Source organism: Strix uralensis, chromosome 2 (assembly GCF_047716275.1).
Source record: "Strix uralensis isolate ZFMK-TIS-50842 chromosome 2, bStrUra1, whole genome shotgun sequence".
In the NCBI taxonomy this organism is placed as follows: domain Eukaryota; kingdom Metazoa; phylum Chordata; class Aves; order Strigiformes; family Strigidae; genus Strix; species Strix uralensis.
The window spans coordinates 127266061-127280591 of NC_133973.1; the positions used below are offsets into that span (position 1 = coordinate 127266061).

The 14531-nt window shown below is 35.8% G+C and overlaps 1 protein-coding gene across 1 annotated transcript in view; it reads right to left on the reverse strand.

Moving 5' to 3' along the window:
- DEUP1 (deuterosome assembly protein 1) overlaps positions 1–14120 on the reverse strand; it is a 45414-nt gene extending 31294 nt beyond the window's left edge. Inside the window, exons 1-3 of the mRNA XM_074861050.1 lie at positions 14077–14120; positions 5293–5464; positions 3841–3936 (exon numbers count right to left, since the gene is read on the reverse strand). Coding sequence (XP_074717151.1) covers positions 3841–3936; positions 5293–5464; positions 14077–14120 — 312 coding nt within the window. The remainder of the gene's footprint in view (positions 1–3840; positions 3937–5292; positions 5465–14076) is intronic.
- Positions 14121–14531: the final 411 nt, after the last annotated feature.

Genomic DNA, 14531 nt, shown 5'->3' on the forward strand with positions numbered 1-14531 from the left:
AGGCTCAAGCAACATGGATGTCATTGCCTTTGGAAGAAAGATATACTTTTTCAACTAACAGGAGTTTTGCTCTTGCCCTTATTATGGCATAAGTGAACTGCCTGGGAAGAGCAAACTCAGATGAAGACAGGTATTAGACTGTTCATGCTAAAAAGGCTAGGAAATACAGGATCCAACACTTCAGCAAAACAGTCTAAAATGGAATAGAATGGCCAAAATGAGAAAATTTAGTTTGAATATTAGATTTATTTAATGAAAGTAGGATATTTCAGACAGATTATAGTCTGGATGTTAACACGACTGGGAACTAGACAAAAAGCCAAGAATCCTTCCATTTAATGTTAGATATTTGCTTTAAAAATAAGGTCTAAGTTCTATTTGCATGTTGTACAAGTGAGTTCTGGGGTGGAATTCATCTAAGTTTAGGTTTCTGATGAGCTACTCTGCATTAGAAAAAGCTGCCTCCAAATGCTCAGTCATTTCAGCTATCGTAAATTCTCGTCATACACTGACATGAATTATATTCTAGGGTTGTCCATTTCCCTCCATTGACTCTAAAGGGAGCCTGAGGTAGCTTAGACGTAGTCATCTAGCTTTTAAATGTCTAAGTGGGGCAATTAGTTGCTAAAGTGCTTAGAGCAAGAATGGATTCTTGTTCTTCTGCTGAGGGATTTCTGTCATTTTCAAAATGAGAATAACTACTAAACATTAATATGGAAAAAAATGAAGGAAAAAAGTAATGAAGATGAACCTCTAAAGTTTTTGCTATTTAATTATGACAAAATGTTGTACATTTGACTGAGTGCAGCAGTGTGGCCTAAGAGTTTCAAGTTACGTATCAGGAATTTTTACCCTAATATAAGGAAAATACAGGTTTTACTGCATTCAACAGGCACACAATCAATTCAGTGGGAATGCTGCTCATTAAACAGCTGCTTTTATCAGTAGCAAGGGTAAAAAGCACGGAGGACCACAGAAGCAGTATATCAGAGAGACATTTGTTCTGAATAGCCTAGCATTCTGAGAGCTAGAAAAAGTGATTCTTTCTACCAAGATTAGGAAGGAACAAAAATTGGGAGGGTTTTTAAGAATACATCCACAGAGAAAGATACAATGCTACTGCTAAATTGTAACACACCATTTGTGGAAAACTAAATTTTAGCTCTTAAGATTATACAATGTAGAAGGAGGTATAACTTTAAAGTGAGAATAAGAACCAAAAGAAGGGAGACAAAGGAGAGCAGGCAAAGATTAATATTGTCAAGGAAGCTCTGTATTTTAGATACAAGTTTGTGCAGCTAGGAATTGGGGACATTAAAGTCACGCTGTTGTAAACACTGCAGCACTGCAATTTTAGGAAGAAACTCAATAAGGAGATGTAGTAAAAGCTAAAGGAGCAGAGTGGGATAGTCCTACTGTCTAGCATAGGTGCTTGGAATTGTTCTGACAGGCAAACTTTCTGTTTATCTCATAGAGAATCTAGGCAGGCCTCCTAACTTAGGCACTTAACAGTTTACGTCTTCAGTCAGTGTGTACTGGATGGGTATTTCATGAAGAAGTATAGTTTAGTGAGAGGAATAGGAATTGGAAAATAAAATGCAGACAGCATCAGTGCTGGAACCTTTGGTAAAATAAACAGGATAACTGAGAGCGAAGGAAATGTTTGGAAGCACAGATTGGGAAAGTGATTTATATTCTTAAGAGCTAGAAATCCAAACTTCTTGCATAAAGATAAAAGAAGAAGCAATCAGGAAACTCAAAGAAAGGTTAGGTTAGTCTGAGTGGTAACTAAAAAGGAGAATCTTAGCAAGAAGTATAACCAAGTTTACAGAGAGAAGCTTGTAGGTTAGGAAGTGTCAGAATCTTTAAAAAAACACAAAGAGAGAACGGATTGTGTTTGACCATGGAAAGGACTTGTAGGGCAATTAACAAGTTCAAAATCAAAATCTTTATGAAGAATGACCTGGAGTTTCAATTTCAGAAAGGTCCATGTCAGTGAAGATCTTAGCAACAACATGTACCATAAACCCAGTCATTTTTAGTATGTGATAAAAAAAATTAAGAAGAGAAAAATATTGCAGCAAATGTGAAAAAGGATGAGAAAAGAGATCTGCTATATATTGGGGGATAGTTCTGCATAGCTAAAGGTACCTTACAACTTATATGTAAAAAGTCACACCATTTTTCATTGTATGATGTTTATCTTCTCAATAATGCTAAGATGCTGTTTTACTTTCTGTAATTTGTGTAAATTACAAAATAGCTTGTTTCTAGCTACTTTCTCAAATGATTAAAAGTGTTAATTAAATAACAACCAAAACATTCTCTGCTTACTCACAGAACTATTTGCCAAATCAATTTCTATATATCAAAAACAAATAATTAACGACAACATAACCTTAAAATTAAGTTACACATTTATTCGTTTGATAGATTTGGGTGATGTTATCACCTCTAAATGAAAATAATGATATCCAACTGATGCAATCCAAGATGATTCTATGATGTGTGATTGGAAATTTTTAATTATAACACTCAATCTCTGGTAGGAGAATCCAGTGAAGGAAACAGCAGAAGAGCAGGAAAAACAATGTAGAATTGTGTATGTTAACTTGTTAAAGTCTGAGAAATGGAATAGACTGAAGTTTGCTAAGAATTTAGATTCATGATTGAAGTGGAAAATAATGAAGAAACAAAAATACAGGCACAGAGCAAACAAGCAAAATAGAATCATAGAACCATAGAATGTTTTTGGTTGGAAGGGACCTTTAAAAATCATGTAGTTCCAACCCCCCTGCCATGGGCAGGGTCACCTTCCACTAGATCAGGTTGCTCAAAGCCCCATCCAACCTGACCTTGACTGCTTCTACTGATGAGGCATCCACAACTTCTCTGGGCAACCTGTGCCAGTGCCTCACCAATTCTTCCTTATCTCCAATCTAAATCTACTCTCTTTCAGTTTAAAACCATTGCCCCTTCTCCTGTCACTACAGGCCCTAGTAAAAAGTCCCTCCCCATCCTTATAAGCCCCCTTTACGTATTGAAAGGCCACAGTAAGGTCTCCCTGGAGCCTATTCTTCAGGCTGAACAACCCCAATCCTCTCAGCCTTTCTTCACAGCAGAAGTGCTCCAGCCCCCTGATCATCTTCATGGCCCTCCTCTGGACCCGTTCTAACAGGTCTGTGTCTTTCGTGTGCTGGGGGCCCCAGAGCTGGATGCGGTACTCCAGGTGGGGTCTCACCAGAGCAGAGTAGAAGGGGAGAATCACCTCCCTCGACCTGCTGGCCATGTTTCTTTTTATGCAGCCCAGGATACAACTGGCTTTCTGGGCTGTAAGCACACTCTATAATAAATAAAGCCAAAACAAATTCCCAGTGTCAATAATCCGGGTTACTCTAGTTTTGATACTATGTTTCCTTATGGAAAGCTATCAGATCACTTTAATAATCCCTGTAAATCAGACAAACTAAAACCAGAAAAAATTATAGCAAAGACATGATAAGAACAGTTTAAGTCTTAAAATTCCTAATATGCAGTCTTACTAGCATGAATCTCATTATCTGTTTTATTAATTTGCCAAGGTTTTAGTTTATTAGTCCAAAGTCGGAAATTGAGTATCTGTTTTCATAACAGATGTCATAATCACACCAAGATCCATCCAAATAGTTTGGACATGTCAGTACAGAAATGATAATGGAGACTGGTAGGAAGCTGTAGTCATAATCATTTGTATGGCATGATCCATCTTTCCCAAACCTATAAAGGTACATCTATACCATTAGGCATGTATAAGCTCTTCATATGGCAATCGTAAAATAATGAAACTGACATTTTTCTTACTTGAGATTGCAGTGCTTGAAGCTGAGTTTCATAATTCTGAGCCATTTCATATTTAGTTTTCTGTAAGTCTCCCAGTTTCTGTCGAAGTAGTCCCACCTACAGTTAGAATAAGCCTTCAAATTTACCTTTTCTGAAATGTTCCAAAATAGGTCATTTTTGGAATAGTCATTTGAAGCTTTGAAAGAAGACTGTTACTTAAAAGATAGATATTCAAGATACATATTCATTCAGTAACAAGAATGAAATTGGATACCACAAACCCAGATCGTGTCAACATCAAGTTAGGGATTTTATAGTAAAAAATCTCGTTGTATGCTTATGTTATGATTTAATGATAATACTGTATGAGTCTGTCATGAAAGACCATTTAATGAAAGCTTTTCTGACCCAGCTATACAAATGAACTGTTGTGCCCCATTGTGAAAATTTTGCTTGAATCGTTTATATAATCATATGAATGACTTTCAACTACTTATGTACATATTATCAGGAGACACTGTAGATTCATTTTGGCTCCCTAAGTACAATACCATTTGAGATATCTTGAATTATCTGAGTTTCAAAGAGATCTGAGAAATATGACAACGAGCATACATGACACCGATGTTTTTCCAGAGGGGCAGCTGAAGCTAGGTAGAATATGCTAAAATATTTCAGGTAACATCTCTGTACAGGCTAATAAGTTCATGCTTTAAGGACTGGTTAGCTGAATTATTCTCTTGGCTCCTCTGACTGCAGTGACTACGGGCAAGTTCCTAATTGCTCATTAGGGAGAATTACTTAATTTTCCAAACTCCCACTGTCAGTTTAGACACCTAGCTCACACAAGGATGCCCGTGTGTAAACACCTAACTTCAGATGTCTTGAACTAGAACTGAATGCTGTGCTAGGATTTATTGATGCTTCTGAATGAATATTCAGCAGACAAGACTGTGAAGTATGGACAACATCAAGTACCCTGGGGCTTTCAGTTTGATAAGCACGTCTAAGTGGTAATATAATTTGAATCTTCACTATTAATAATCAAATTATCATACAAAGACAGTATATCATGTAAAACGATAAAAATCAGGTATAAACAGGAATTACAAAGAAATAATTTTGTGAAACTTTTTGAACTGTATATTTCCATTTAAATTTTCTGACGAAACTAGAAGTATTGGCATTTAGAAAAAACATCAAATTATCTTTTTACAGCTAAACTGAGAATATTTGATTTAGACCTTAGGGAAATAGAAGAAATATGAGACTTTCAATGACATTTTTACAATCACTTTCAGAACAGAAGCACACTATAAAACAAAACACTAAGGATAATTAGTGACCTTTAAAGGGTGTTTGGTATTTTTACATGATAGAACAAACAGGTCTCCTTATAGAGCATTTAGAGCATACTATTAAGTAACTACCAGAATAAATACTTTCTGTATAGAACATGATATTCTTAAATACCTCTTGACCTTTTTGATCCAGTTTGCTTTGGGCACTTGCTAATTCTTGATTCTGGATATCCATTTTTGCTTCTAAAACTTTCATCTTCCTTTCCCATTCAACTTTCTTGCTATTTACCATGATGTCAATTTGATGCACTAATTTCTGAAGTTCAGCTTCACATGGAGAAGCTCTACTAATATAAAAACAGAGAGATTTATTTTTTCAAATAAAGAGTAAGGGAGAAAACAAATTTTTATTTACATTGCTAAGATTTTATTTTAATTCTGATGTCAATAACCATTTTTCAACATCTGAAAGAAAGAAATGGGAAAGCTAAATGATGCCTTCAAACGTCACTGGAATTTCACTTCATCTATCTTAAGTTTGCCTGAAGTAAAAATCAGAGTATTTAGCGTATTCTAGACTATTTGCCTAGTTTAAATGCTGTTTGATATTCTCTCACGCTTTCAGGGATGAACTGTCAAATGAGCGTAAATTCAGCTGAAAGTATCCAGGCCCAAACCTCAGTGGACAAGAGCATGAGAAGCTGTATATTAAATTGCTTATGGGCACAGGACTTCCCACTAAGAGTACATAATGATGGAAGCAGAGTTTGCTGGAGGAAGTTATTAAACAGCTGGCTTGAAAGCGAGCCACAAGTCTTAATTGCTAGTTCAACTTTTACACCCTGTTTTCTCATTCTCTTTGTGGAAAGTGAACTTAAATAACAAGGTGACTTGTATAATATGTCCTAGTTTTGGCTGGGATAGAGTTAATTTTCTTCCTAGTGGCTGGTACAGTGCTGTGTTTTGGATTTAGTATGAGAATAGTGTTGATAACACACTGATGTTTTAGTTGTTGCTAATCCTTAATTTAATCCTAAATTCAGGATTTTTCAGTTTCCCATACTCTGCCAGCAAGGAGATGCACAAGGAGCTGGGAGGGGGCATGGCCAGGACAGCTGACCCAAACTAGCCAAAGGGATATTCCATACCACAGAATGTCATGCACAGTATACAAACTGAGGGGGAGTTGGCTGGGGCACGGATCTCTGCTCAGGCATCTGTCAGCAGGTGGTGAGCAATTGCATTGTGCATCACTTGTCTTTTCTTGGGTTTTATTTCTCTTTTATTATATCCATTTCTATTACTACTATTATTATTATTATTATTACTACTATATTTTTTATTATTGTTGTTAGTGTTATATTTTAGTTTATTTATTAAACTGTTTTTATCTCAACCCACAAGTTTTACTTTTTTTTTTTTTTCCCATTCTCCTCATCCCACTGGGAGGGAGGAGGAGTGAGCAAGTAGCTGCATGGTGGTTAGTTGCTGGCTGGGGTCAAACCATGACATAAAAGTGAGCTTTAATTCTACTAGGAAGCAAAGAAGTGAGTGCATTTTGAAAAAGATCTTCACTTTCAGGGACCATGTGCTGGATTTCATAGAGATTTGCACAATATCTGCAGCATAAACATTAGATTTTTCCCCAAACTTCTGAGATTAAATTTAGAATACATCCCTTACACTATGACTTCATTGTCAGTAATAGACAATGTTTTACACTGTTGTTTTAGGAATATGATGTGTCCTAAGTAACAAAATAATGATATATAGTTAATTTATGGTATATTAGAAGGGCTATCAGAAACTGAAAGCAGTCAAAGTTGCCCTCTTATACTGCCCCTTACAGAGGAGCAGTATATTAATTTTAAAAAATGAAGCTTTGTCTGGACAGTGTCAAACAATGTTTAAATCAGCTGGTGTATACCACTTAGCACATACATACAAGGTATCTGAATTTTCGTATGGAGATTTCTTTATTCCATATCCATTCCAACTTTGTATTTGATGATGAATGTAAAAAGAAATTGAAATAACAAAGATACAGATTAAAGAAAATTTGGCTCTGGATACTTTTTTATGCAAGAAATTGCATAATTCTTTCTGCACTCTAAAATTCTGTATTTGTAGAAATGACTATTTCACATCAAAATTATACAGTCCTTCTAGGTTATATGAGATTTCTTCCTGAAGTATTTTGGACAGTTTATTGCCCAGTTAACCTTGATTGTTTTATGAACTGATAGCTTCTCTCAATCTGTAAATTTAGAGCTGTCATTTCAGATTTGCAATGATTTATTTAAAAGTCAGAATCTTTTCAGAACTCATGGATCTATTCAACATTCAGTGAAACATCCCAGTTAGAAAAAAACCAAACATAAAACTGTTTATTGAAATGTTCCTGAACATTTTATTTTCCTGATTTACTTCTTCTTATCCACTTAACCTAGGATTTTAGGGTTTGGAACAAAAGATAAAGAAGACAGTGTACACTCCTGCCTAATTACTCCCCATAAAATAAAGACAGGGAATTTTATTCCGTTAACACTCAGAGCTGCTTTTGGACTGTTACAAAGAAGAATTAGCTATTGAACAAATTGCTTAACTATGTACATGAGCCCATAAATGTTTTATAAAATGTAATTTTCCTAGAGTCACATGGAAATAAAAATCAGACTGTTTTCTATCAATATGATTAATTACACATCACCAAAAAAAACCCCTGACTGTTTTTAGCCAGTGGAACATGAGCCAGCAGTGTGCCCAGGTGGCCAAGAAAGCCAACGGCATCCTGGCTTGTATTAGAAATAGTGTGACCAGCAGAAGTAGGGAGGTGATAGTCCCCCTGTACTCTGCACTGGTGAGGCCACACCTGGAGTATTGTGTCCAGTTTGGGGCACCTCAATACGAGAGGGATATTGAGGTGTTGGAGCGAGTGCAGAGGAGGGCAACGAAGCTGGTGAAGGGCCTGGAGAATAAATCCTGTGAGGACCAATTGAAGGAGCTGGGACTGTTTAGTTTGAGGAGGAGAAGGCTGAGGGGAGACCTCATCACTCTCTACAACTACCTGAAAGGACATTGTAGAGAGGTTGGTGCTGGTCTCTTCTCACAGGTAATTAGTGATAAAACAAGAGGGAATGGCTTTAAACTGCAACAGGGGAGGTTTAGACTGGACATTAGGAAAAAATTTTTCACAGAAAGAGTGGTCAGACAGTGGAATAGGCTGCCCAGGGAGGTGGTGGAGTCACCATCCCTGGATGTGTTTAAGGGTCGTTTGGATGAGATGTTGGGGGATATGGTGTAGGGGAGAACTTTGCAGAGTAGGGCTGATGGTTGGACTCGATGATCCCAAGGGTCTTTTCCAATCTGAATGATTCAGTGATTCTGTGAATATGTTGAATTTTTAAAATTTTGAGGAGTAGCATTACTTTCATTTTACTTTCTGTAAACATTTACTTTCCACACAATTTTTTTAGTGGCATCTGTTATCTGCATATCCTGTTCTCATATGAGTTAACTGTTGATAAACTTTTCTACGTCTTTTGCACTTATTTTTTAGAGCTTTTTTTATACCTTTCTCGTTTCCTGTTCTAGTTTTAATTGCTTTACTTTTTTTTCCTAAATAAGAGATCCTATCTATAAATTACCCTAATATACAGTTTTATTAATTTATGTAGAACACATACTTTTATCTTATCTTTATAACATATTGGAATGTATTGAAATGTGTCATCTTTAGTCGGTGCAACCTTATCTTGGCCATGAAAAAAAAATTCTCATTTAAAATCTTCAAATTACTCTTTTCAATGGTATGATCTGATCATTGTGAAGATTTCTGCATTTTTCTCTCTGCAATAATTTAGAGATTAATGTGTCCAACCACTGCTATATCTAAATGAAGGTACAAATAAAACCAGTGTTGTTTCTCCACTGTCAACTCTCTCTCCCTTATCTCAACCAGTTACACTGTTAGTAAACTGTCAGTAGTACACCTGCTTTCTCTTCACTTTTTAAATCTGTCATAGTGACTATTCATTGTACAACTGAAGTGTAATCTGCATTTAATTTCCATTTCCTCATACTGTTGCATAATTTTCAAGTTTCTTCTTTATTTTTTTGGTTTTGATTACAAATCTATATTGAATTTCCAGTTGATAAAACCAGCAATTGTGTTCTTTCATAAATTTGTTAACTATCCCTTCTGATAGCCAAACTGATGCAAAAAAAATGTATTGTAACCTATTACTTTTCATGATGATAAATTTAGCCTTCTGATAAACAAGGTTCTTCACTTAAAATAATCTAAGAATGTTGGGACATTGTTTTGAGTTATGACATGTTCCATTTTCCTTTTAATAATATTATTCATCTCACTGACATTCTTCCCAAAAGTGATAGCCACTGGTTAAAATTTAATTGGTTCTGTAATTTATAAAAATTTAAAAGCTATGTATTCTTTTGACTGCTGATGGTACACACTGCTGTGTGCATCTCTGTATGCACATAAAGTGCCTTTATGATCACTAATCATTTTGCAGACATTCTAGTATCTCTATGGCATGATGGTTTGTTAAAATGAGCATAGCTATTTCCTTAAAATGAGCATAGCTATTATTTTATGAAATAATTGCCATAGAGACAGTCACACAGATACAAAAGATGGTGCAGCATCTGAATAATGTAGCAGCAACTTGCAAAAGGGTTAATGATAAAAAGCACAGCAGCATGCCTGTAACCGCACCATCTTAGGAAGTGTTGAAGAGGATTTCAGTTCCCAAAATTAGCACAGAATGCCTTTTTGTATCGCAAACCTTACAATCTGGTGTATGTTTTTGGGGGACATTGCAACCGAGAATGCGCCAAGCAATTAGGAACTCTACTTTAGCAGAGCCACACTTAACCAAACACAAACTGAGCCATGAACTCAGAGGTAATACCCCTATTGCCAGTAAGCCTTCAACTGCTGAGCATGCTGCCAGCACATCGCTGAAGAACAGTAAACTAACTAACATGCTTCTCTACTGTAAATGACTGTGCAAATTAAGCCTTAATATAAGCAGATGCTTCTACTCCTGGTAGTTGATACCACCACCTTGTGTGAATGCTAGCATGAAAATGTTTCCTTTCTTTTCTGGTAATCTTTCACATCGCAGCTGCTCAGCCAACCCTCCCAACATCTGTCCTCCCAGTGTCCATGCACACATACTGAAGTCCCCTGTCTGTAGGCTGTGCTCTGGGTCAAGTGCTGGTCCCGCACACTCTGCGTTTCATAGCCTGCATGCTCAACATCTGATTGTACTACACTACAAAAAAAAAAAAAAAAGTTCCTTAACACAGAATCATAGAATCACAGAATAGTTTGGGTTGGAAGGGACCTGGGTGGATATGTGTTTATTGAATATCTTATTTTTGGTGCTTAATGGTGCATATCCCTTGTTTGGATAATTATTACAGGAAATTGGAGCAAATACGTTAGATTTAAAATATCATAATTACAACTCAACATTTTTTTTAAAAGTAAAATTCTTTAAAATTTTTTTATATCAGTAAATGCTTGAAACTTTAACATTATTGATGTTAAGCTTGGAAAGGCTTTTTAAATACTCACATAAATCTTAATGCCTTTTAAATGTTAAAACTGTTAGCAATGCCATTTTAAAATTTAATATGAGTCATAGAATGATAATAACCAAAGTGCAAGCAAGTAGTACACTGCAATGTATGTATCACAAAACAAAAACAGCCCCCTCCCAAGTGCCTGAAACTCATCTCAAAATAGCATTAATGATGCAGTAAACTTTGATTCCCTCTGGGTGGAATATAAAATGGGATTTTAAAAACAGAAAAGGCAGCGATGACTGCATCAGGACTACCTTTTCTTTGGTACTGCTATAAGGACCCATGCCCTTCAAGCCTCATGCAATGTCAGGTGGCAACACTTCGGTGAACCACCAGCAATGACTATCTGATTTTAGCTTTCAGAAATAGGTACTTTCTTTATTGTGTGTCACATGGATCATCTAAATATTGCTATGCAAGTGCAAATGCAATCTCTAGCCTGGATCATCAGGTTACCCTTTCAGATCCACCATGGCTGACATCCTTCCCTCTTAAATTTCACCTGTCTCTTTCAGATCATCCCACACAAGGCAAGTTGTCCACCTGTTGCTAGAAAATTTTCTCTCAACAGTTATTGCATGCTTCTTGAACCTAGAACCACCAATATAGAAAAGGGAGCTGTTGAAGGAAAAATCCCTTCTGAAACAGCTTCTCAGTCTATCTTCACCTTCTCTGTCTAATTCCTTACCTAGATCCTCTAGGTATACCTGCAGCTGAAAAAGGAAAGCTGTACCTAAAGCTGTAGATTACTGCTGCTGTTCTATTACCAGAACTATTCTCTTTCATGGCTGTGGTATTACAAACAGATCTGCATAAAGGTGTATTTGTCAAGTTATCCCCACCTGCTAGCATACAGGTACTACTAGCTGCTGTAACTATTATTTTAGTCTATTCAGTGTTTTGAAAAGTGTGCTAACTATCCCCCTCAGAATATGACCTATCACCTGGTATCACAATCATGAGAATTTATTTTGATCACTGGATGTGCAATGCAGAAAACTCTTTTGTTTAATAAGCCATCAGGTAAACAAACACTCAAAGAACAAGTTTTCCCATAAAATGAAGTATGCATATGGGTAAAAAACCATTCCCAGTTTGCTGAATGTATACATCAAGTGGATTATTCATATGTGGAAGCAATGACTTGCACTTAAGCAAGTGGCAGCTATTGTTTTTTGGTTGCATTTACTTTGAAACAGCTCAAAACACTTCAAGGTATCTAATTTTTAAAGAGATGTATGCAAGCTCTTACACTTCTTATATTCTATCTCTATATTGGTGAAAATAGAGATGATTCATATTCTGCTGTCATTAATAACTATCTTCATGTAAAATCTACATGTTTCCAAGTCTCGACAACTTAAAATCCAGATAATAGGTTTTACCAACTCCAGGCCTTTATCACAAAATTTTTTTTGCACTAGTTAGACCTTTCTAGCTCTATTTATCTGTCTTTTGCTTTGGAGTTCTGCACAGATCTGTATTTTTTTCGATTGTTTCTTAATGGACATAGAAAGAATATTACTGTCCATACGCTTTAGAATAAAGTTGCAATTTAGAAACTGACATTTTAAGAAGGTTTGGTTCATACTGTCAGTCTCTACTTTGTGCCTTCTTCCCTTATTACTCAGGTTTGCTGACAAATAGGAAAATATGTATGGCCATATTTACGCAAACACAAGCAAAACCTATGCAGAACGATGGTAACAAAGATTTCCATCTTACATAGTAATTCATTAGTTTTTGATCCTTAACATGGCTTCTAGAGCCAATATTAACTCATTTTATCTTAAAACTTGCTTTAAAAATAGGAAATATATAAAACAGTTGTGATACAATCATCCATTAGAATCTTCTATCCCAAAGTTCCATTATACTAACTACAACTAATTTATTTAACAATTGTCAGCCATACAGAAGCATACACATCTGTGGATGGGTAATTTGCGATTTATGAGTTCTTGCAGCTGTGATGTAATTGTCGTGATTGCCACCACCATTATTCAGCCATCTTCCCAAATTTTAAAGCTATCTGCACTATCTCTGGAATACTGTCAGCACAGACTGGAACGAATGTCTGTCATTGATGTGTATTCTAAACTACTCTTCCAGATTCTTTGTATAGTTAATGGAAATAAACAGCTACCAAAAATACCTGGTTCATGATGGGACAAATCACTCTCTAGATTCATCTGCAATGGCCTTAAATTTCACATATGTCAATTACAACGAAGGCCAGGCAGGATGTGAACTCCTGAAATAGGCTTCTGATTTGTTAAACAGTATACAAAGAATAGCAATGTTTTGATTTCTTTTTTAAATTCAAGTTTTTATACGACTATATTTATCAATCGTATCACTTACAAAAAGCCAGAAAAAAAGGCCACATTGTTCAGAATATAATATTTTACTGCAGCAATTTTTTATATCATGGAAACTGCTCATATTATTCTTCATACAACAGAGCACACTTTCAAATCCTATTAAAACTTTCCTGGGCCAGAGTAAGGTGTGATAGAATATGCATGTTTCTGTTATTTTAAAAAATAGTTTTACACTTAATATGCATTAGATTACCTTGGACTGCTTCTTGGTAATAATGATGAAAGAAACTGTTCTATGAAAAACAGGTAATACATTTATTATGATAGATAAATATTCCATTTAGTGCATTATATGGCAAAGTACTTTTTATATTGCTGTATTCCTTGAACAGGCTGGATGGGATGAGGTCCTACCTCAAATCTCATCCGTGTTTACACTTCTTTAGAAAGTTTTTGTGCTGTATTAATATTTTTTTAGATTAACACTAAAAGAACTAAACTTGGATTATGTCAAAAAAAGGTGATTGTGTTGTGATGAAAAGTGCACTTAATACTTGGGAAGAACAATTGTGGTTATTACCTGTGCAAAATAAGACTAGGGAGTTAGCAATTAATAGTCTTTTTTTAAAGATTTTTGAATCTTTTAAGAGCTGAGATATGTAAGTTTATACTGCTGTAGCCTAGCAACTTCAACTATTTTTTAAAACAGTTTAAAATAACATTTCTTAATACCTTAATAAAACCCCACACAGCTTTCTTTTTCCCCCCTTTTGTTCAGGTATGAAGATTTTAAAAATGTAGATAACTAACAGTCAGTAGATTATTAGCTAAAGCAGCAAGATGTGTTGTCTTAATTATCAGTAACCTCTCCAGTTTGCATAGAAGCAGCAGCAGAAATTGAGAATCACGTTTGCCTCTAAATTCATTAATATTTTGTGTTTCAAATTTTCAATAAACCCACATAATTCAATTACATTATATATTCAACGCCCAGACAATAAGTCATTACTTACTTACTGACAGCTTGTTCTTGAAACACTTCTATGTCCTGCTCCATATTACTGGTCGTCCTTTTAATCTGTTGGAACAGCAAAAATCAAATAATTCAGATTCCTAAAAGTGTGCATTTACACAGCCCAAGTAGTGCATATCAGATAGTTTTACGCTTTCCTTTCAATTCTGTCATTCTCCCATTGTAAACAACAGGGGCAGGGGAACGCAGCTCTAATTACAGGCTGGAATGGGCAGGATGAAAACTTCTGGAGGAAGCTCAGCTCTGTGTCAGTAGCTCTTGCACTGAGATACTGGAGGTGGTGCTAGCTTGAGGATAGCCCTGGATTTCCAAGAGAAAGTTTGGTTTGGATCATTCTCTGTTGTGTGGTGTCAATGATTTGCCAAGACACTTTAAAACACATAAACCTAAATTTGTCATAGATCCATGGCTGCATTTCTCATACCTTCACACCCC